The sequence below is a fragment of the Parus major genome, chromosome 4 (genome assembly GCF_001522545.3).
Source record: "Parus major isolate Abel chromosome 4, Parus_major1.1, whole genome shotgun sequence".
Classification (NCBI taxonomy): domain Eukaryota; kingdom Metazoa; phylum Chordata; class Aves; order Passeriformes; family Paridae; genus Parus; species Parus major.
In genome coordinates, this window is record NC_031771.1 from 12649792 (window position 1) to 12673579 (window position 23788).

The following is a 23788-nucleotide window of genomic DNA, read 5'->3' on the forward strand; positions in this document are numbered from 1 at the left end:
ATATCTGATCCCCTGAAGGATTCTGAGGAAGTGGCTTGGGAAGGGAATTTGTCAGTAAGTAGAGGACAATTAACATCAGTGTGCACACAGAAAATACTCTAGTGTGGTTTGTTAAGAGTACTCTGGATCAAACTTTTTTTCTTTTTACAGTAGCCAATGCACTTAATAAGGAAGGAATATGAGGAGTCTGTCTTGAATTTTACAGGATTTTTGCCATTTTTCCAGCTACTGAAGTGTGCTCTAAAAATAATTCTTTTTAAAGATCTTTTTTAAGAGCTTTTGAAGCTGACATAACTCACTTTTAAGCAGGGGTGTCATGAAATGTGCTTCCGGAGAGTTCAGTTTTGAGTCTGTTTTCACTGTTTCCTGTAATGTTGAATGCAAAATTAGAAGGATTGCAAGCACTGTGCATCTAAGGGTTGGAATTAAAAACCTTCTTGAGAAGATTGGTAATCAGTGTAACTAATCTCAGTAGCACAATCAGCATAACTAAGCTCAGTTAACAAGAATTGAGGTAAGAATAGAACACAGGAATAAAAAATCAAAGGCCTGGTTAGTGGAGAGGGTGTCAGTGAACAACAAACAGTATCTCAAAAAATACTGGGCATTTATACTGCATGTGAGCACTGTAATGCATAGTAAAACAAGTATCAATCAGAAGTTATGTTCTGTCAACTAGCCAGGTGTTGTTTTGTCACATTAACAAGTGTGAGTAAATATAAAGACAAGGGAAGTGATTACTCTGCTGAAAAAGGGCCTTAGCTAAAGTGGTCTGGTTATTTTTTTAAACAATAGTGCTGAATACCTAGACTGTGCAAGAATATTAGGTTTGTTAAACATTGTTAGGGGAGCTTGAAAGGCATAGACACTTTATGAAAAAAGAGAAGAAGAATCTTAGAACAAATTTGATGAGTGCTCTCACATCAATAGAAGGGTTGCTACATAAAGGCCGGTGATTAACAAGTCTTTGAGTTCTCTGTAGATCAAGAAATGCTTGTTTTCAGAAGGTGATACTTGATTTGGATGCTGAAGGAAAACTTTTAGGTTGATGAAACCTGAGGCTGGGTGTCCACAAATCTCTTGCTGGAGAAGTAACTATGGACAGAATCTCTCAGGCACATTCAATTCTCTCAAGGGCCCTTGCATGTGTGTATTTAAACAGTTCTGTGCATACAACATGGTGGAATTACAGGTTTTAATAGGGGAAAACTGCTTTGGGATCTGCGGGTTTCCTTGAGCTTGGATTTTTATGGAGTTTTAGTAGGAAAGGCCTATGATGTATCCTTCACTGTCTCCTCTTGGGTGTGTTGTGTGCTTACACAGGGGTTTGCTTCCAGATGTGCACCTTTCAAAGGTGTCTTCTGCTGGTGCCCTGAGAACAACCTGGCTGATTTGGTTGGGGAAGGCAGACTGTCCAACCATTTAAATCCATTTCACTGTCTTCATAAACTGTGCTTGCTAAAACATCTTCAATTGGCTGTTACTTCACAGGGCTGGGATGTTTTCTGGAAAAGAGAAAACTTCTCTGAGGAAGATGTGGGATGAAGAGTTTTGGCAGCATGGTGGGGGAAGCTGCTGTTCATTTTGATCAAAGGATGTGCAAACCACAGAGTGGAAAATGGCAAAATGGAAGTGTGGCCTTGATCATGTCATTAAGACATTCATATATTCATGCTGTTAATAAGGAAATAGCGGTCTCTTAATAATCTTTTGGAATAACTGAATTGGAAAATCAGAGATGTTTCCAGCCAGTGCTTCTAAAGATGCAGTGTGTCTTTCCATTTTTCAGTACATGCCAAGGAGAAGTCCTTCTTAAAAAATTACTTGTTTTTACACAACCTGAAAAAGCAAAGAAAAATTTTATTAGGTGATTAAATTCCTTTTAGAGCTAAGTATTGATGTCTCATTTAAAATGAGATACTTTTACTTCTGCTAGTAAAATGTCCAGAAGTGTTACTTGAGTGAGCTGGCCTGTCGCTACATTATTTTTCCTTAATACTTCTATCAGTTTTCAAGTTTTAAAGTTCTGAGAGTATTGGGGAGCTTCAGCAAAGCAGTCCAGAATGTATTGTTCTTGAGCAGGAGTTCTGTCATGAAAATCTGACTCATTTAGTTCAACCATTGAAAATTTTCAGGCTTTCTCATGACTAGTACACGATATGTGACTGATTTATTAGCCAGCAGTGGTTTGGAGCTGAAATTTTGGGTTTTGAGAAGCTTTTCCTGTTAGATAGAAAGAAATAAGCTCAGTTTAAAACAGAAGGAAACCTGAATGGTGTTTCTTCTTCATTCAAACCCCCAAAATGTAATGCCTCCAACTTTTGAGAATCAGTGCAATACAGGTCTTGCATTTTTAAGTTACTTAGAACTTGCTGTGTGTGCTAAAGCTTATAAGAAGTCTCAACATCATTATCTTAAGGGATTCTGTGTACTTTGAAAATTCCAGTAATTTTTTTTTCTAAAAGCATGTGTAATCAACTTTGTGATGTAATCTGAGTGAGTAATGTTATTTCTGTGATTTGCCTTATTTTGGTGGGTTTTGATGGGATGTTTGCATGGTCCTTGTGTCTTAAGGGTGGGATTTGGAGTTTTTCATTAATTTTCTCTTGAAGTCAAGAGAATGTCCAGACTTGCTGGTGATAATATTCAAAAGATGTTTTCTGTGATGTTTTTGAGATGTGATCAGTTGAATTACAAGTGACCAATTCGGTTTTACTTCATAAGGCTGAATTTTCTATGTATATTTTTAGAGGTTGGAAGAACAAAACTTTTGCTGTCTGTGTAAATCTGAGAATGAAAATGAATGCAACTCAACCTTAGTTCACTGTCACAAAAGTAAAAAAAAATAAATTGCACAGAGTTTGGATTAGAAGATCATTTGAGCTTTAAAATTCACAAGTCCAGGGTAATAGTCTCCCCAGTGCTTAATAAACATATTTTCAATTTTGGTGCATCATGGGGGTTGGATTAGATGATTTTTGAAGGTTGCTTCCACCACTCCAAACCATTCTGTGTTTCTGTGAAAAATGTTTGATTTTCAAGTAGCTGTGAACTAGATGTTTTGTAATTTTTTTTCCAAGGTTGTTTTTTATTTAGATGGCATTAGGGTTAATATGTCTGTGAATATATATATATGACATCCGTAGGATTAACTGTGTAGTGTCCTACTTCTCTTCTGAGAGGATGGTGTTTGAACAAGGATTTTGTCTGAAACCTTTTGTGACACTTGGTGTTGTATTTAGATTTTTCTACACATGCAATTATTTCTTTGGATTTTGTTTATGGTGGTTAGGATTGGAGTCTTGTATATGAGAAGGCAGATAAAATATGTCAAGTCTTATGTTTGCAAAATTGAAAGAAATTACTCAAGGAATTTCAATAGAAAGTGTTTGGTGCACTGGAGAATTCAGATTTCCTGTGTCCCACAAAGAATTTTTAGCTGCAGTGTCATTGGTACATAGAAAATGTTGTCTCTGCTTGGTGTCAATTCTGTAGTGGATAAGGCCAGGATCCTGTGGGTCCCAGCCTAACTCAGTCCCTATTTGCTGTCTGGGAGAGGCAGTGGAAGACTTTTTCTTAGATTAGTAGAGCATGACATGATGTCATGCATGTAAGCAAAGGATGAGAGGTCAACTCTAATTCCCTGATTCTTTAGTGCTCTATGTTTAATTTTAAGCTTTAATGTAGTTCTTTCTGTGGAACTTATGTTTCTTTGGAATTTTTTTTTTTTTAAATATTTTAAGCTACTTCCTAGGAAATAGTAAAGTGCTCTGTACTATACAAAACCCAACTTAATTAAGTTGTCGTGTATGTGATGATAGTCTGGGTGTTGAGACTGAATGTGATTACTTGAACAATGCAAGTCACAAATTAATGACTCCAGATTAAGCTGTAAAGTTAAGGAAATGGTCTGTGAATAAATGTGGCTAGTACCAATTGCTACAAATTATACAATTTGTTTAAACTCCCATTTCCTAGGGAGTTTTTTAGGGGAGAAATATCTGTTACTCTAGTTTCTGAATTTGTAGGTTAAGAGAACTTTTAAGTGTATCTGTGGGAGAGAATGAAGTTTTACTGCTAGGCTTTAAATCAACATTTTAGATTTAAATTTCTTAAAAACCAGAACTGTAAAAATGAAATTCTGAAACCCTGACTAACTCTGTATGCAGAAATTAGAATGATAAAAGTAAAGTATGTCTTATGAATGTTCCAAGTATGTATTGAATTCTTACACAAAATTTATGTATATGTGGAATCTCTTAGATATATTAGAAATATATATTCTATATATTTATATGTATTACTTTATATATATATATAAATAAAACATTCTACAGATAGGCAAAAATGTATGTGTTCATATCCATAAACCACATATTCTGTGGTCTGTAATAAAAGTGTGAGGCCAAAGAATTAAACTGACTATGCAAACAATCAAAATCCTTTCATTTTCCCATCAAGCTAAAAATGCGTCAACTAACTCACTTGTTTTCTCTCACTAGAAATGACTACCCCAAACAAGACCCCACCTGGTGCTGATCCAAAGCAGTTAGAGAGGACTGGTACTGTTAGAGAAATAGGCTCACAAGCAGTTTGGTCTCTTTCATCCTGTAAGCCAGGTAAATCACAGCAGTGGTGTAAAATGTTGAATATTCATTTGTGTTTTGGGAGGAATACATCCACAACGATGAAACTGCTGTAGTATAGACTGTAGTCACTACAAATAATGTTTGCTTTCTCTATATGTGTTACAACATGAAAGTTATAACTTTCAGAAAACTATCAGAAATGAACTACTGCTATGAGGGACTATCTTGCATGAACTAAACAGAACTCATATATTCTATATTAATTTTTAATTTTTTTATTATTTACACAGTGAACAAACTAAGCCATGTGAGCAGAATCACAACTAGCACAGTGAAATTGTTTCTATGCTTTGGCATTTGTCTGGGTGTCTTCCATTTTTAACTAAGGATGACCATGCAGCTGGGTGACCTAAATGTTCTGGCTGTTCATAACTCTGTGTGGGCTTAGCCATTATAGGGTGGCCCTAAAACCCTGCAAGTAAAATGGACCTGTGGTCCTGAGGTGCAGTTAGTGATACCTGCTCAAAATATCTGAAAATCCGTGTTCTTTCGCTTTGGGATGGTTGAGTTGCTATTTCATAAATATCTGTTGGGAATTGATCAGCTGTCTTGCTGCAGCCTACGGTCAGTGATCCCTTTATGTCACAATATTGTGCCCAGGCTGAATGACTTTTTTCTGAAGTCCTGGAATATTGGAGAAAAATGTCTCGTGATTTTGTTGATTAAACAGGCTGAAGGAAATTTTTTATTGCAAATTAAACTTCAGCTGCTATATTAAAACTGCAACTAGTATGAATAATCAATAAAAGGATGTGATTAGTAAAAGGACAGATAACGAGGGAATAGAAAATATGAAGTTGGAGATGCTTCTTCAAATGTGATGTCATTAATTTAGGAATGCTGTTTTTGCCATCTATTGCCTGTTCTAACTAGTACTTGAAAAAGCAAAAATATTTCAGGATATGACTTGAAAAAAATGTTACATTTGGCTAAAATTTTATAGTGAATAGTCTCTGCTAATGATTTTTCTTTAATTCAGCAGCTAAGTTACAGAAGAGGTCAAAAAGTCTGTTAATTATTGCTCTGGCAACCAGTATGAGTTATTACTTAACCACTGGGAATTCCAGGTCATGTTGACATGGATTCACACCCCACAGACCTCAACAGCATTGAGCTTCTGCAGATTTCTCTATTTAAGTTTTGTGTCAGAAATAGCATAGGTGCATCTTGGATATCTAGAAATATTTCCTAATATGTTGTAACTTGGGAGACATTTATTTGTAACAAGTGAAGTAGAGGTACATTTGCATCACAGAAAAGTGATGGTCAATATTATCACATTTTCTTTTTCTTAGGGTTTGGAGTGGATCAGTTACGAGATGATAATCTAGAGACTTACTGGCAGTCAGATGGATCACAGCCCCATTTGGTGAACATCCAATTTAGGTATTAAAATATACTCCCTGTGGGTTAGGGTGCTTTGTGTAACTTTATATAGATTACTTTTTACCAAGATAGGAATTTGGGAAGTGCAAGAACTCCTGGGTTAGTTCTGTTACCCAACTGGTAAGTCAGATGGCATTTCTGAGAATCAGATTTTCACATGTTATGATCACTAAATGCCTAAATAAGCAACAAAGAGAAATGTTTAATGGTATGTCAGTTGTGACAGCATCACATTTACTCATATAAGGTGACTTATGTTCTGATTTTGTTTCTTTGAATGTCATTTGGAGGATAGATGACTCCTATGTAACGTAATGTAGATGAGTTTTGGTCTGCCTGTGTAGGATGCTTTCAGTACATTTCTTTAACCAAACTTGAGATTAGGTATTTTATTCTTTTTTATTTATTTTCTTGAGAAGGCCTTGGTCTAATAAGAGAGTCCATATTTGAAAAGCCTAACCTAAGCTTCATGATTTCCAAGTGCTTATTTGCATTTGTTCTTTGCTATACTGACATTTTGGAAGGCAGGCAAAGGAGAATGGTGAAAATCAACTGTGTGCATAATGTAATTTGGAAAGTCATCTAGTTCTTCAACAGAAAGTTTCTTAGGAATCACTAGGCACACTTATATTCATTTTCAGAAATGTTTAAATTCTTAGTTATTGCAAGCTAGCAACAAACTCATCCTTGATATTTTTCTTTATGATGCTTACATAGCTTGTGTTGCTTCTTGCAGAAGAAAAACAACAGTGAAGACCTTATGTATTTATGCAGACTACAAATCTGATGAAAGTTACACTCCAAGCAAAATCTCTGTCAGAGTAGGAAATAATTTTCATAATCTCCAGGAAATCCGGGTAGGTCAATGATGCTTTGCATTCTGTCTTAAACACATCCCTCTCTTGTTAGGACATCTGATGTAATAAAGTGGTTTTTGGAAGTAAAATATGGCATTGGGCTTGAAGGGGGAGAAATGTCTGGGTTTATTTTGATGTTTGCTTTTAGTTTTTATCTTGTAAATTTAGTAGTCGTGTTTCTGGTTTTTTTTTTCATCAGACTCTTTTACCAAACATCATTATAATTGAATATGTTCATAAATTAAGTTTTTGTTTCGAGTATTGTTTCTTTTATTTTTCTTTTTCATAGTGGGCAGTAACTGAGATCTAGAAATTTTGGATGGGATGTGGTTTTTTTAACAATGTGAAGCAAAATCCAATTTTCAGTTCCTCAGATCTGCTAAAGATTTTGAATGAGACAGAGCTATAGTGTTTTGTTAGTGTTTTTATTTAAAAAATGATCAAATCCAGTATTTTTTATTGTGATTATTCTAGTCAGAGCTGCGATAAGATTTGAGTTGCTTTGAGTCTTAGTTTTGTTTACCTTTATTTAACACTGAAAGTGAATTTGAAATAATCCATGATCTTGGTAGAAGTCCACCTTGGAAACTAATTGGGTTACTCGTAAGCAGGTATCTTTGCTCATTCTGAGTCAGGGTAGCCTCATGTTTCAAATTCTTCTTCTCTGGAACTCAGCAGTTACTGGCTGGTATTTCGGGAAGGTTTAACTTACCAGCCTTATATGGCAGCTATTACAATAACAGAAGGATTGGAATGATGAGAAAAGGGTGGTGCTAAATGGGGGCTTGAATTTTTACTCCTGGAATTTTTATTTTTTTCACTTTGGTTTTCAGTCCAAACAACTCAAAGTCCCAGGAGCAAGTTGTTAGTAGAAGGTTGTAGATGCTGTGTGAGTAAAAAGAAGTGTAGCAGACATGTCTGTTAGCATTATGTATCTTATCTACATTCTTTCAATGATTCGTGATGTTCTCTCACGTTTTGACCTATACTTTTATACTTTTATCCTAACTCTTAAATGATTTAAACTTTCTTGACATGTTTTATTTTTCTTTAATTTAATTAATTAAGTATTCTTTTGGAAGAAATGAATCACCACGTTATTTTGACTTTCATCAACTGAAAATTCTGCCCTTCCATCTTCCTAATTCTCTCGTAGCAATTTGAGAGCTACACAGTATCTAAAGAACAGCAGCTGGATCCCGTCCCCTCTTAGGCTGCGGGTCAGTTTCCCGAGTGTCCACTAGATGTCATTGTTGTCCTTAATTATCACTTTGATTTTTTTCGCTTTTATCTGCCCTTTCAACAACTAAATGATTATTCTTTTTGTAGTCATGTTTAGCAGAGCACTATACATCTCATTGCCTAACTTAAGTTTCTCATACAGTGGTAAACTCCTGCTCTTGAGGTTATGTGTGGTATTAACATATTAAAGATCTATAAAGCAATAAAATGTGTAACAAGTGTATTAGTTTTCTCCACTGTCTCAGGCAGTATTTCTTTAGCTCTCTTCTTGCCAAACACGGGATTCTATGCATAATGTATGTAGTTAAAAATGGTACTTCTATATGAAACAAGTTACTAGCATTTTTTATGGTATATGAATGTGACTATAATATGATCCATGACAGAGTAATTCTTATGCATACCACATGCTCATGTGCTTTCTTTATTTCCAAACTGAGGAGAAAATATGGTCACGCTTCTTATTAATGAGATACAATAGTCTGATGCTGTAAAATGCTTGTGACTGTCATCACCATGATGTTACATGTTGCTATCAATTTTCATATTTCCTAAACTACTTGATACTGTTTCTTAAATTTTCCTTCAGTCCTGAAACTTTCTTCAGCTTCTCTGACACATGGGCAGGTTATTAAAGCAGTGTGAACTGTTATGAGCTCTTTACAGAAATCTGCTTAATTATACAATGATTCCATTGGCTTCAGTACTGATTAACTGGGTGGAAAATCAGGCTAAAGCATTTTATATTTTTCCATGGATGCTTGCCCAACTCATAGTGTCTAATGAATATATTTTCTTTCCTAATGGTCTAGTTTTCAACACAATGCAATATGCTGTTAGGCTAAACTTTGTCACAAATAAAAGATAAGCTTTAGTTTGTATTCTAGTATGTAGGCATATCTTTTTTTGAACCTAAGATGAATGTATTTTCTGAATAAAAGGTTTCTTCCCCATCGTTTGTACCCTATCGTAAGGGTGAGAATGGCCCTTGAAATCTGGCAGGATTATTCCCTTGCTTGCTACAGTTAAGGTGTGTGCACTCAGCCTTCTCTGATGACTTAAATGCCTTTGTATCACAGCTATTGAGCTTGGAGAGCAAATATTTTTCTCATTTCCAGTTGTGAAGTTTTTCCACATGATGGTACAAACAGTCTGGACAGACAAGATACTCTGTAGTGGCATTTTTGGAACAGCATCCAGACTGCTCAGGGTATAATTTAAATTATTACAGTTTTTCCATGATATGAAAATAACCCACTGCAAAGGATATGAGTGAAATGCTCTCTGTGAGGGATCTTTGGTCTCTTCTAGTGATGCTCACCTGCTTGTTGCATTTGTACCTGTCTGAGACATTTAGATGTTCAGGAGTTCATCTTGTTATAAGAAGGTTAATTACTTTGATGCTGAGTGCAGGTAGTATTTCAGGGTATATTCTTTATCTATATATAGTATGTATACACACACCTTGTTGTTACAGTGGTTTCTGCTGTCAGCCTGTAATGCAGGGTCTTTACACAAACTGGGTGAAAGCTCTATAATCTTAATACACCTTTGATGGCAACAGAGGTCTTTGTTTTGGGTTTTTGTTGGAGTTTGTTTTTTTTGTCTGCTTTTCCTTTGGCCTGCTCTCTGGTTTGTTTTCAGTTTTTCTTTTATCCCTTTTGGCCTTGCCTGGTGTTTTGTAACCAGGTGCAAGAACAGCAGCCTCCCTGATGGTGTGGGGTTGTGGCTGAGCACCACGGACAGGGCTCCTTCTTCACTGTTTGAAGAGATTCTGCACTAGAGAGGGGATTTACCAAGTGGAGGAATGCCCAAGCTGGGAGGCTTTTCCAAGAGGTAGTTAAGGAAGTGACCCCACAGTAATGGTGTGTGGTGTCCAGTGACTGTAGTGAAGAAGTTGGACTTAGCCACAGATTTTCTGAAATCCAGCAGCGAGCAATCTTCACCTTTTTTCTGTACATGAAGTAGACTTAGATCCTGAGGAGTGAGGACTAGCTTGTCATAGGGCTGTTGCAAGGTAATCAACCAAGAAAATGTATTCTTGTGAGTCTCTAATCAAACATCTCTAAAGGTGCATTTTAAACTGCTTTCCACTGAAGGTGGAGTACTGAGTAGCTACTCCTTTAGATTCCTGACTAAGCTTCAGGTACTTTGGTTAGAAACCATTCCTCTGTGTTCTTTGTTCCATTTAAGAAAAGAGGCATTTCTGACCACTAATTATTCCTTACATTCAGCATGTCAATTAAAAATAGTCTGCTTTCTGAAAACTACTCTTCATGCTAAGAAAGGTCTGAGTGAACTTTATAGAATTTCAGTCTGTAGTCTTTCATTTCTGTCTCTAGGATGCTCCATAGACACAATCATCACACTAGTTGTTAATTTTTATTGTTACCTTGCTGTTAATGCTGGCTGGGCATGGATTTGTTTCATCAGGATGCACACAGTAAGGACTTGCTCCTTACATCTAAGTTTACTGGTGCTGGAAATCTGCAAAGCAGGGGAGTAGAATGCTCCACTGGTATTAGCTGGTTATTAAGCCCTGTGATTGATGTCAAGGGTAAGAATCAAATTTCAGAAGCAGGGTTATTTCTATTTGTACTCTGTACAAATTTCCACTATCCAGCAGAGGATATTTTGTGAATCCCCAACTGGGATGTTCACATGAACTCATCTTTACAAAAAGAAGGCAAATTAAATGATGTAACATTACTGTCTCTGCCAATATCATCATCACTGTAGGTGATATGACCTTTTCATCATTCATTTGCTTATGGAAATAACTAATATATGCTTCAAACTGTGGAAATTATGAACAGGATTACAATTTTCCTGCCCCTTGATACTGTGGAATAGTAAGACATCAGAGCAGAGCTTACTGTGCAGTCATGAAAAATGTAGTTATTGAAATTGTGTTTTATGCATATGACGTGTGTATACAAATAGGGAGGTCCACATTAGAGCTAGTAAAACAATGTAAGATTATTTTGGCCCACACACTATAAAATTTTTAAGCATTTTTATCTTACTTTGCTATGAAATGGTATTTCAAGAGGAATAAGCACCTCTCCTGTGGAGGAAAACTAAACATGGTTTTTGTGGTACGTGTTGCATGTAAAAGTTTTGGTGTTTTTTTTTTTTGTATCTGAGCATTCAGAAACAGCTCTATGAAGAAATCTTTTCTTGCCACAGAGGGGCTCAATTAGGCAAGGGTACCTTAAAGAGGCCCTGTATTTTTAATTATGTCAGTCTGACTGCTTTCTGAAGCAGAGGAAAAGCCATGTGAAACAGCGTGGCAACAGCTCTATGGAAGGCAGCAAGTTGATGAAGTACAGAGCTTTCCTCGAGGGAACTCAAGTACAGAGAGCCTAGGAGCTGATCGAAGCACTGAGTGTTACATATGTGTGAAAGCCTCTCCTGCACTCACAATCTTTTTCATGATTATTCTTTTAAGTTCCACTGTGGGAAAGAAATTGGAAAATCACCACCCTCACAGTAAAGCATTTCTAGCTGATGCTTAATCTAAATCTTAGTTTAAGGCCATTCCCCCTTGTCCTATCATTATATTCCCTTGTAAAATGTCTCTGTTTCTCTTTTTTTGTAGGCTCCCTTAGGTGCTGGAAGGCCACAATTAGGTCACACCACCACCGTCTCTTCCTATAGCAAGTGTTTGATTACCTTGTTTCATCTCCTTTCTGTCCGTGAAGTTTTAGTAGGAGGATTTGAAAAGATTTCCCCCAATTCTTTGTTTGTTAAATATTTTACTTCTGTAAAAATCTTTCTGGTACTAGTGGCTTAAAAATTCAGATTTTTTAAATTGTATGTTATCAGTGCAGGTAAACTGTTCTCCAGCATGTCGGGAGAATTTTTCATTGGCTTTAATGCAAGCTTTCACTATTGTATTCTAATTACAGTACTTAAAACTAATTCTCTGGTGGACATGAGCAGGTTGCATATAGCGCTCTGTGTTAGGGGAAGGAACCAGATGCTTGAACTTCTTCTGTTGAAAACGAACTGCAAATTTCGGTGAGAATTTTCTCTAGCACTTTTCTGAAGTATGTAGGATAATACTATTGTAGAATAGTAATCATATTAGTTAGGGGAAAAACTGCTGGTTTTCCTTGATAGTTTCTTACCATCTCTATATCTCTGAAAGATTTATTCAGGGAAGACTTCAATAACGGAGATCAGTGTACCAACAGACCAGCCCCTTTACCATTCCTAATTAGTATAAATGAAGGATCTCTTCTTCACAAGAAGATGCTGTTATGAAGGGAGTACCTGTGTGGTGATGGGAGCACATACATGTGTTAATAAAAGTTCTGTGAGAGTAGGAGCTGTCATTTTTCCTCTTCACACATTTTGTCAGTGGCATGGCCATGCTGCTCATGTACAAAAATTCTAGCTAGAGTTGTGGAATAATCTTTTTTCTTCATAATTTTATTTTTAACTCTACCAACTAACTTGTGCAGCTGATTTACACACACACACACACACACACACACACACACACACACACACACGTGCACACATTCACACATTGTGCTTCTGGGTTTTGTGAAAACATTTTATGTAGCCTTGAGCTCTTAGTGCTGCATATAGCTTTGTTTCTTTTAAACATGGCTTTTTCTTTTTAACACCTGGATAGAGCAGAGATGCTGATCTGTCTCCCTTTCATAGCATTACCAAATTTTTACAGCCCTTAGACTGATCAGTCAAATTTCTGTTCTTTAGCTCCTAGGAGTTGGTCAAAATATGTGTATTGATGTACAGTAGATCTTATCTATTTAAAACAGTAGCCCCCATGGCCTTCACTGCCTGAAATTTCCAAGTTGTAATCAAACTTATGTGCTATCAGGCTGAGGAAAGAAAAGCGTGTTTTTCTTTTACATGCTCAAAATGTAGTGAAAATCCCAGTGGACAGTCGTGTTTACAAGGGTAACTGTCTGCATTCAATTGTGGGTTATAAAAGTGCTTGCTTGAATAAATACACAGAGCTATCAGACAGAACAACCAATAGTTCGTTGGACTAATTGACCTTGTCAGTAGAATAGAAACACTTGCAAATAAAATTCCCATTGCCAGCAAAGTTGCAACTGAAAACCCCTGAAGAAACTGTGTATATCCTCTAACTATCTTGGAATGCAGTGATTCAGGCAGCAGACATGTGCAGTGGGAGGGGGCAGGAGGGGGGAATCATTAACCAAGAAAGTTGTATGTACCAGCAGTTTTCCATGGGCTCCTTTTGCAGCATAAGGCTGTATGCATTCCTCGAGTCATTAAGTAGTTCACTTTCCATATTCAGAGTTATGTTTTCTACCAGTTGTTACTACTTTTACCATCCCCCTGTATGATTTGTTTTGCTGGTCTGCTTTTATTATAATGTAGCCTTTTCAGAAAAGGCAAAGGTGTTTGGCTGGTAACCACAGCATGTTGTAATGAGGGTGGAGTGTGTTTGTCATTCTGCAGCAATGGTTGACTTCCATGAATGCCGGTGTCTATAACCACACAGGCTGTGGCAGTTTATCTTTTTGAATATATTCAGATTGCATAACAGTAGAAAAGAATCACAGTAAATATCAGAATATCTGGTCTTCCAATCAAAAGTACGATGGAACCATTTTTCTACTTTACCCAGTGATGAGTCATGTATCTTCCCATTAAAAAAAGGAAAATATTTCACTCCAGAAATAAGTCTTCACAAGTGAATTAGTCACATATCAGACATTTCCTTTTAAAAGTTTGGATAATGTCACACAGGTGGAAGTAGTATTAAAAAAAAAAAAAAGCAACTATGTAAGACACAACAGGCTTCACTGTGTACTATAAAAACATGATTTTATTTTGGTTAGAAAACAAAACAGGAAAAATGGGATTTGGAAAATAAAGTCTGAAAAATGGTCTAGTTAGCTGCTAAATAAACTTCAGAGATGAAGGTTTAAAAAAAACCACCAAGATTTGTAAAAGGAGGCGGGGGGAATAGTGTATTTCACCTTAAGTAAGGGACAATGTGTAATAAGGGATTTTGTGGTTTTACAGCTCGGTGCATGTGTTTGAAAGCTGTTCTCTCAGCAACGTGGGTGGCAGGTTATGCTACCATATAATGTATTGTAGTTGGCTCTCCACACTTGTCAGGGTTAGCGTTCAACCATTCGGAAAATTTTCCCATTGTTCTATCATGTGAACCAAGGCTAGTGTTGAATTCCCAATAACCTTCTGCAGGAAAAAGAGGTTTAATTAGAAAGTTTGAAATTTGATTACTTCTGTTATTGTCTTAATGCACTTCCCTCTAATTTAGGTGCTTATCTGCAAATGCAATCAATTTTTGCTCAGAAAGATGAAAAACAAACTTAACTCTGTACTGCAGTTGCTTCCACACTTTAAAAAGAAAACTTGTATACTCAATTCTGTCTTTCTTCAGCATTAACACTCTATTTCCATCTTAAACATGTTTGCTTTAGATGGATCATAGCTTTTGGCAGCTACTGCATTTTTAGCAAATAATACTGTTTCTAGTAAGAGTTGCAAAAAAAAAAACTTTGTGTGAGGTCCTTGTAAACTGAACCTTGGGAACGTTATGTTATTTCTGTATTTTCCCTTCTTTTGTGCTTCTTCTCTATTTGTGTCATGGTTATAAATTACATCGTTTGAACTAGAGAATTAAAAACATTTCATTTTGTGATTCCTGTAATTTTAAAAAAGAGAATGTTTGTTTTATGTGTTTTTTTGGTTTTTTTTTCTTTTTACCTGTTATTTCAGAGGCTGGCACACAGAGAAATAAGCAGTTATGGTATTGCAATACCATTGTGCCAGCACCTCCAGGGCATAATCCAAAAAAACCAGAAAAATCGCCTGCTGGGTTGTATGCAGTAAGCTTGTGTGAACATCAGTGTCTGCTGTTCACACATCATTTTTTACTGGAAGTTCCTGTTGGAATAAAGGTTCTGTGTTTGGAGAGTGCACTGGGATACTTGGTGGACAATGGTTTTTCAAAGTTTGTATGGATTTCTAATTACAGTTTACCAGTGTAGGCTCACTGGATACTTCTTGCAGATAATCATTAATGTTTCAGAAGTAAGAGAAGCAAGCAGAGATTTGGCAACATAACAACTGTAACAAGAAAGATCTCTGCTCTTCTCTTCATTTAGGCATTCTCTAGAAGACTGAACATGGGAGTGAGGAATAAGGTGGGTGGATGGAGGGGGAGGTGACAGCATGACAGAAGATACATACTTAGTTTCCCTACTTCAGTATTTAACTCCTTCCCTTCCTTCCCCCTCCTGTTTTAATGCAAATGTGGTGTCTAATTGACATTTTAAAACATTGAAGTGTCTCCAGCATTACAGCTTATGGTGGGTGTCAGTGTGATGCTCATCTAGAACATCTTCATGGTGCTCAGTCAGGTGAACCCCCTCAGTTGATCAGAATTCATTTGAACTGTGGTTTAGAAAACATGTGATACTGTGCACTTGCAAACTGGAGCATGTACCAACTTCTACTTCATCTCTTATGTTTGATCTCTCTGCGCTTGGACAGAAGGATGGAGACCCTGGTAGGCAAACTGTTTAATGCAGCTTTTTACTCAGGTGTTTGAAAGAGTTCCTGGTGACATAAGGCTTCAAGTTTTGAACTAGGGAAAATGAAAATCTCTGTTGTCTGGCTGTTATCATTTATTGGCTTTTGGGGATGTGGACTCTAGACACCTGACCTTCCAGTTATTTAGCAGAGCAAGGAGGTAGGTACCATTGAAGAAACTGTCTGGAACAGAGGACATTTATTTGATCTCAGGAAGGCAGCATTTTAGGAAAGAGATCTTGGAAAAGTGTAGCAGACCTGTATTTGGAAGGGAAATTCTATTTTTCTGTAGTAAAGGGCCCTGCATACTGCGTGAAAATTGTTAAATAAAGAGCTATTTCTCCATCTCATTTTTCTTCTTCTACCCTACCACATTCTATAATCATCTTCTTTCCCATTCTATAAGCTCCATAGGCCTGAGTAATCCAAAATTATCTCCTCTGGTTTTGGATTCCAAATGTGAAAACATTGTGGGAGTCACACCACCATCTTCTGCTTGAAGGATGTAAAACAGTTGTGTCAAAGCTGGCAGTAAGATGCTGCTCACTCCCGCTTTCCTCTTTCTGGAGAGGTTGCTCACTATTGGGAAACTTCTTGCCTTTTAGCTACTTCTTTCTACACTGTGAAATAGGATTGGGAAGATAAAGTCAATGAATTATAAACAATCATCTTTGATTTACCTGATTGCCTTCATAGACTTAACTGTGGAGAGTAATCCTTGGAGGGAGCACTAAATATTTCCAAAAACCATGAAGTGCTAAATGCATGCAGAAGGGTCAAATCCAAGACTGATTCTGATCCCTCTGGGTGCTGCTACTAGCGTAGTATTGAAATCCTCCAAAGAGTAAAGCCAGCAGACATTTAATTTGGTTTAAGCATAAGAGAAGATATGAAAGGAATGGGAATATTTTTGGATACCTAAGAAAGTTTTATGCTGTCATCTCAACTGGTGCTGGTCAGCTGGCACAGCGCACCTCACTTTCTGTTTCGCTTAAACAACTTGTAGGCACCAGCAGCTGAAAATCTCCTGTGACTGTGTTCACCACCCTTTGCCAAACCAACAGTTTGGCAGCAGGGTGGAAGGAGGAAGTGACCCCAGTTTAGAAGAAATTATTATCCAGTTTGCCCAACACTTATTCTCTGTATGTGTGGCTTCCATATTATAATGCCTTTATTTGCATCCAGATAAATGAAGTCACACATGGCTATTTGTAGTACATACTGCTTTGTGGCAAAGTTATCTGGGGTTGCTATTAATTAGGATTAGAAAAACCCCAAAACAAATCCATTAAATACACTGGATGTGCTATGCTTTCTCAAGTCAGTCCCTAAAAAAAAAAAAAACCAAAAAAACCCCTAAAATTTCCATAAAATCAGGTAGAAAGGAACAAGTGTATTTCATGTAGGTATGTGGGGGGATTTTATAATTACAATTAGCCTTTTTGTTTTGTTTTGTTTTTTTTCATTCTGAAGCCTAACATTCTAGTGGAAAAATTAAATTTTTCACGGTCTCACTAGGAAAGTAGTTCTGAAAACGAATTGTGTTGATGTGGTAAGCTATAGCAACCCTCAGTGTTCAGAAGAAAATGCTACCTGGCAGGTGGTAGAGATCTAGAACAAATCCAGGGTTCTGGAGCAAGAGACTCATTTGCTTCAGAGCTACCACCATGGCAGCTCTTTCCAGAGGGAGGTCTTGCTCCCGTAATTACTGAAATGTTATTTTAGTCAGGGTCTGTCTGTAGCTTTGATGAGAACACTTCTACACGGGGTCTAAATTAAATTCTTTGCAAAATTCTATTGGGTGGGAAGGGATTGGATGTGGTGTTATCCTATTCCTTATCTCAAGTACTGCATGGAAATGTTTCTATAGATATGAAGTATAAATTTATTTCTTTCTGAGGGCTGTTCTCTGTCTTAATCTGTCATAAGATAACCAAGATCATGTGTTTGAATCGGAAAAACCTTTCCCAGGCTTTTTCCATTTTTTTTGTGCGAACACACAGGAGAGGGTGGAGTGAGAATAATAATGTAGCATATGTGTCTGGCTTGAAAGCCTGTGTGCTCTAGCTGCCTTCATCTAATTCCTAAAGTAGGTTTATCTAACAGTCCTATTTAATTTCAGAATGAATTCTGGAGTGTTTTATGTCTCATGTTAAAGGAATGTTAACAAATACAGTTTTTATTGAAGCTTTTCATGAATGCTGTTCTTAGTCACAGTTTTTGAGTGAATGTGGCCGAGCCCCTAATACTTCTTTTTTAATTATTTTTTTTTTCCCCCTCTGTATCTGTCAGAGATCAAATTCAACTGTGGGTATGAAGGATTTTTTGGATTATTTCCCCTAGCAAATGCAGAAAACACTAATTTGTTTGTCTTAGTTGAGATTAAATTGTTACTTCTTAGTAAGATGATGTTGCTGAGTGTAATTGGTAAGGTAAAAATCAAATCGTGTTTTATTTTTTCATTGTTTCAAAAAGAGTTGCAATTCAGTATCAGGAGAAATGATATAGTAAAATTTTGAAGTAGGCTTCCTTCTCCTTGACCAGGTCTCTGTTCTGGTTATTATGGTTACCATGTGTAACAGAGATTTTAATAAATCAGCTTTTGGTAAATCTGGCACTGCTGGGGTAGGAACTTCCATTGTGGAATTACTGGACTTTCTTCTATTTCTTTATACTGTCATGAGGACTTAAAGATTTACTTGCATAGCAGAAATAAATTAAGCAGAGGAGCATATGTAACCACAGGACTACACAGATTTGCAATCCAATTCCATCTGCTTGTTGTTGACTGCACTTTGCTAAGCAGAAAGATGACACCCTACAGTAGCTCTAGACTTAGGACATAGCAGGCTGGCTTGTAAACAAGTTTTTAATTATCTCATTCTCATGCTTTGTTTTCCGCTGCCCCCTTATTTTTCAGGAGCATACTTAGAATGTAATTTTATTTTAATTCTTACACAGTTTGTGGTAAAGAGCTCATGTTCTTAGTCTGTAGCATGTAGTACTAAGGCAATTCCAGATCCTGTTTGTAGCAGAAATGCTGTTGCAGTGAGGGAGTCATTTGCCCAACAGTGTATAGCACCATTTTAATATGATAATTAAATACCTTTTAATATGATCATTTAAATACCTTTTTTAACTGTACAGTTTTTGAGTGAATGGTGACTTGAGGGATTTTTGACTCCCAGAAAGAAGTCAAGAAGTAAAATTCATCTAGATTGAAAGAAGCAGAATCTAGAGTCTGACCTCCACATAAAACAACAGAAAAAAGTCTTGTGGGTTTTTCTGGACATGCATTCTTATTGATTTGTAAGAAAACAAAAGCGAAAGTTAAAAACTACTGCATTTGTTCCAGTACATTAAAAAAATTCTGATTAGATGTAAAATTAAATGCTTCCATTGGATAACAGTTCTGATTCCAGCTTTGCAAATTTAGAAGTGTATTCTGGCTCGCATAAAACTATCTAGCTGAACCTCTGACAGATATATTTCTTCTCTTTTAATATTCATTCATATGAAAATGTATCTCCAGTGGGACATGTTTATGAATTTGGGAACTTTCTGAGATGAGAATCTGCATTGCATTTTAAATTTTCAAAACAAATAGTTTTCACAACAGTCTTTGGCATTTGTTTCCAATGAGCAAATATTCTGTGAGCTGTGCATTATGCTCTGGATCCTGTGAAATGTTACTCTGCATTTGCTTATTGTGTGCTACAACACACTTCAGTAATCTTGAAGTTCATCAGGTTTTTCCCCACTTGCTTTTACTGAGCATTCACAGACTTCTTATCCAGACACAGAATTTTTGCATTTGGTACTTCTGCAGGATTTGGGGATTATTTACAGAGGTTTAAGGTCTTTAAATTCCTTGATTTTAGGAGAGGCAACCCTCTGTAATTCTCAGACACAAGCCATTCCTGTGAAACCAGGAGAAATGCTTTCCCTTAACCCTAGTGCTTTTTTGTGTCTAAATGCAACAGCTTGTCCTCTTGCTGATAAAAGGTGAGTAGGGTTTTTTTCATTTGGTAGCACTCAGGTATAATTTGTTCCAGTCTTTTCCTGACAAATAAAATCACTCAGGAACTACCTGTGTAACAGGTAAAAAGTTAGAGGCGGGCAGTTTTTTGTGGGCCTGTCTTCTGGTAGAAGATGAGAAATCTAGTTCTCTTCAATATGTAGTAATAGCCCTTTTCAGTGAGGGGAATGAGGTGGTTTTTTTTGGTTTTGATGCAGCTTCTTATAGAGTCCTTGAGAGCTAGCAGCTGGCTGCTACTACTGCTATGGACTATTTTTTAACTATCATGATATTCCCATTTCTTTTTCACTTTTGTTCTTTTCCCATTTTAATTTTCTGCGTTCTCTGGGATCCAAAGTGCATGGCATGAAATGTGGTCATTAGGTTATTGCCACTAAGTTATTTGAGATGGTTTGATGCAGAATTAACTCAGTGTGGCCAGTTTTCAGACACTTAAATCTTTAGTATTCCTTGCATAATTTTTTTTTTTCAAATACTTTCTTTGTATAATTTAACTGTAGCTATGTCTAGACATATTTCCTGAATATGGCTAAACAATTTTGAAGGTAAATTATGACCTGGGTTTTTTTGCACTTTCACACAAACATAATATCATTCCATTATGTATGTTAGGATGGGAACTGCAGACATCTGCAATACAGTTTTCATTGAATTTGCAAACTTCTGCCCCTTTGTAAAATTAATTATTTCCCAGAAATGTTTTCCAGCCTTAACTTCCATTTGCAATCAGTTTGTGCAGTGCACCCATAGAGTACATTTATATTGTTGCTCTTTGTACCCAGCAGTTCTAGTCTGAAGAACATTCACAGGACTTCTCCCTTTATGCTTTTCTATCTTCTAGGTTTTAATATGTTCATTCTTATATATGAACATACGTGTATATGTTTACTCTTATACAAGGCCATTGTTCAGAGCACCTGTTTCGTGCTCACAGAAGATTCTGTCTATACTCCCTTTCTTGGAAGAAAAGACATCATCAAGTTCAGCCTGTTACCTTTCACAAAAGGCAGCTGCTTTGTCCCATTCTTCAGTCAGCAGTTCCATTTGTAATGCAAATTCACCTGAACTTCAGAATGGTTTTTTAAAATATATGTTCAGACTTTGCACTAGGATGTTCCCACTACCCCAGTTCAGTCCGTTTCTGTTCTCTTTGTGTAGCTGCCTGCTCTTTCATTACTGGTTTCCCCTGTCTCTCTTCAGTAGATAGTTGAAGTGCTGCTCTCTTACCTGAGAGCAGCCTGACTCACCTGGAAGTTGTAGGAGATGATGTCTTTACTTTGGATGGGTGCTGCTCTGAAGGGAGGGACTAAGATTTTGATGCCTCACTGTAGGGAAATCTTAGGGCTTTCAGTGCGTGGGGGGTGAAAATTCAAATTTATGACTAAGATACAAACTTAAATAAAAGCACTAATAAGGTATTGTCTTAAGTAATTTTTAAAAATTGTGTGCCCTATTTTTGTTGTTCTGAAAACCTGATTACACATACTTAATCAGATGGGTTTTTTGATACTTTTGTCACTATTTTGTATTATGGCTAAAAACTTTTGAATGCAGATAGTACTATTTGTTTGAGTGAATATGGGAAGTTATAGTGGCTTCTTTTTTTTTCCCCCCAAGCTTCTGATCAGGTGAAAGTTACTGAGGGTTTTCAAAAGCACTCTGAAAGTTACTTGTATTTGTTGGTCACCTGCCCCCTCCTTAGTTACTTACTTGTCCTTAAAATGAAGAAACATTGCAGTGAGATAAACTTCAATTTGAAGTGCTCCCCTAAAGGTATAAAACATTTGTTTTTACTAAATGAGATTTGCACTTCTTTCTAAATATGCAATGTTCAGTGTTGGCTACATATTTTATAGTAATTTTATAGTAATTTTTTGTTGTTGATTTTTAAAAGTATTGTTTCTTTTTTCACGTCTGCATCTATAATACTACAAGGTGCTGCTAGTTTGAGTTGTAAAGTACCCTGGGTTAAAAAAAAAAAAATTTAAAAAGTCCCTTATTCTTCTTTCAGAATGTTGGAATTTTGAAAAGACTTGCAGCAAACCATGGATTTTCTACTATTCATTTTTAAAGCCAGTGTGTCCAGCTGCAGTCTGTGCCAGTATGTCTGCAACTAAAACTTGACCAACTTAGGTTTCAGAAATAGGCAAATGGAGGCAGAAAGCTTGTTTTGGGCTGCATTACCTGTTTTTTGATACTGTCAGCCAGGTCACCACTCCAGAGCACAAGCTCAAGAGTTTTTTTGTAGCTTTTTCATCTTCAGTGTGCTGTCTGCCAAGCTCAGGGTAAGTAACAGGTTCACACTGGAGCCAAGTCCCAAGGTGTGAAGGATTTCTCCTGATACCAGGAATCTTCTCAGAGTTGCAGTGCCCTTGCAAAGGTATGGCATTCCTGTGTGACAGATGTGGAGTGAGATTAGGTCCCTGCAGGAGAATACTACTGCATTTAGGGAATATTTGCCTTCCCTTCTTCCACTCCCTTCTCAAATGAGTTATGAAACCCATTTTTCTTTAAATCAGAGATCCAAAATTTCACAGCTGTTACGACTGATTTCAGTTGGAGACAGTATTCCTTCTGGAGCAACGGATTCCTGTTTAAGTGGAATCTCTTTTAGATGGTACCAAACTAAACTTAGAAAGCTTCCTGCTGTGGGTAGAAGGTTTGCCTCAGAGTTTTAGGCTTTAATTCCGTACTTGCACATATGAAATCCCATTCTAGACTGCATTGTCATTCTGTATTTGCTGGTTGGATCATTCTGCTTTTCAAAGGGACACGGAGGAGATTTTTTATTTTTTCCTGAAGTTCCAGCGGATAAAACAGTTGCCACTTAAAACATACACAGCATAGCAATCCTTAATTAAAGAGTTTTAATTTATGGATGTGTCCAGCATAAAGTGTTATGTGAAAGTACAAATGATCTCACTGAAATGAGGTGAAAAGAAAATTAGTTAAAAACAAACTGTCCAAGGCTGTTCAACATTTTTGTCCTTCTCTGAAGCAATATATATATATATATCTTGGGGTAAATATATTTGTAATAAATGTTGAGCTGGCTATATATTGTTCTTCACAGAACATACTGAAAAAGTGGATATGGCACAGCAAACAGGAAAACAGTGTTTCTTTCTTCCAGAAGGACTTTCCTAGTAAACAATCTGTGACAAATTCCTGATGGTTTCTGCAGGCAAATTCTCTAGAATGAAGAGCTGTTTTCAGCCACGTTCTTGAGAATGAAGTATTCAAAGACTGTTGTCAATTTTTTTTTTTTTCCTTTGCTTTTTTTTCCCTGCCACCCAGAGTTAGGCAGACAATATTTTCTGAAATTGCAACTGAGTCAGTTCTGGCTGACAATTTCACAGAGGTTGAACATTTGGCAGGTTATTTATTTGTCTGTCAGGCTGGATGTACCTGACTGTACAAGTGCAGTGGTGGAAGAAGTGCAAGAAGCAGAGGTGGTAGTGTGATGGGCAGGGTGGTGGTTGCTTAAGTACCACGGACAGGGGCCCCTCCATGCATGTCCAGACCATCCTTGACTTCATCTGTCAGGAATTTTGTATGTGGGCAGTGCAGCACAGCCTTGACCCCTTTGCAGACATCATTATATGGGATTCTTCATCACTTGGTGCTTTTGAAAGAGCTGTTTTTCCTGTGAATCCATGTCCTAAAGCTCTTGGTATTCCACACTGTGTGCCATTGTACCCCATTTCCTCCATTTGATAGTAGGCTCATGTGCACACTTACTCACCAGAGGCTCCCCATCATGCCTAAGACTTAATTGTTGTCCTCTTATATGCTTGTCATCTGACTTCAGCAGATTTCAAAGACAGACTGTGAGGGCATTCATAAAGCTGATTTTCCCTGTTTACCATTCCATGGATTAAATTTCAGCTCTTCCTAACTTTTATTCCTGTTGTAATACTGAAATTCTACCTGGATCAGCTATGTACATCTTAGAAGATACTGCATTGGTTTCTCAGCAGAATCAAATAAAAGGGCTCCTTTTTAACTGTATGGGGAAATGATAATCAGGACATCTAGTTCTA

The 23788-nt window shown here is 36.9% G+C and overlaps 1 protein-coding gene across 3 annotated transcripts in view; it reads left to right on the top strand.

The window, feature by feature from the left end:
• The window catches only part of ANAPC10 (anaphase promoting complex subunit 10), a 39872-nt gene that overhangs the window by 2519 nt on the left and 13565 nt on the right, over positions 1-23788 (top strand). Inside the window, exons 2-4 of one of the 3 annotated variants that reach the window (XM_015624227.1) lie at positions 4503-4619; positions 5945-6035; positions 6772-6892. In XM_015624227.1, coding sequence (XP_015479713.1) covers positions 4505-4619; positions 5945-6035; positions 6772-6892 — 327 coding nt within the window. In that variant the 5' untranslated portion in view covers positions 4503-4504. Of the gene's footprint in view, positions 1-4397; positions 4620-5944; positions 6036-6771; positions 6893-23788 lie in introns of those variants that run through there. The other 2 variants (XM_033513765.1, XM_033513764.1) reach the window with 2 other exon arrangements.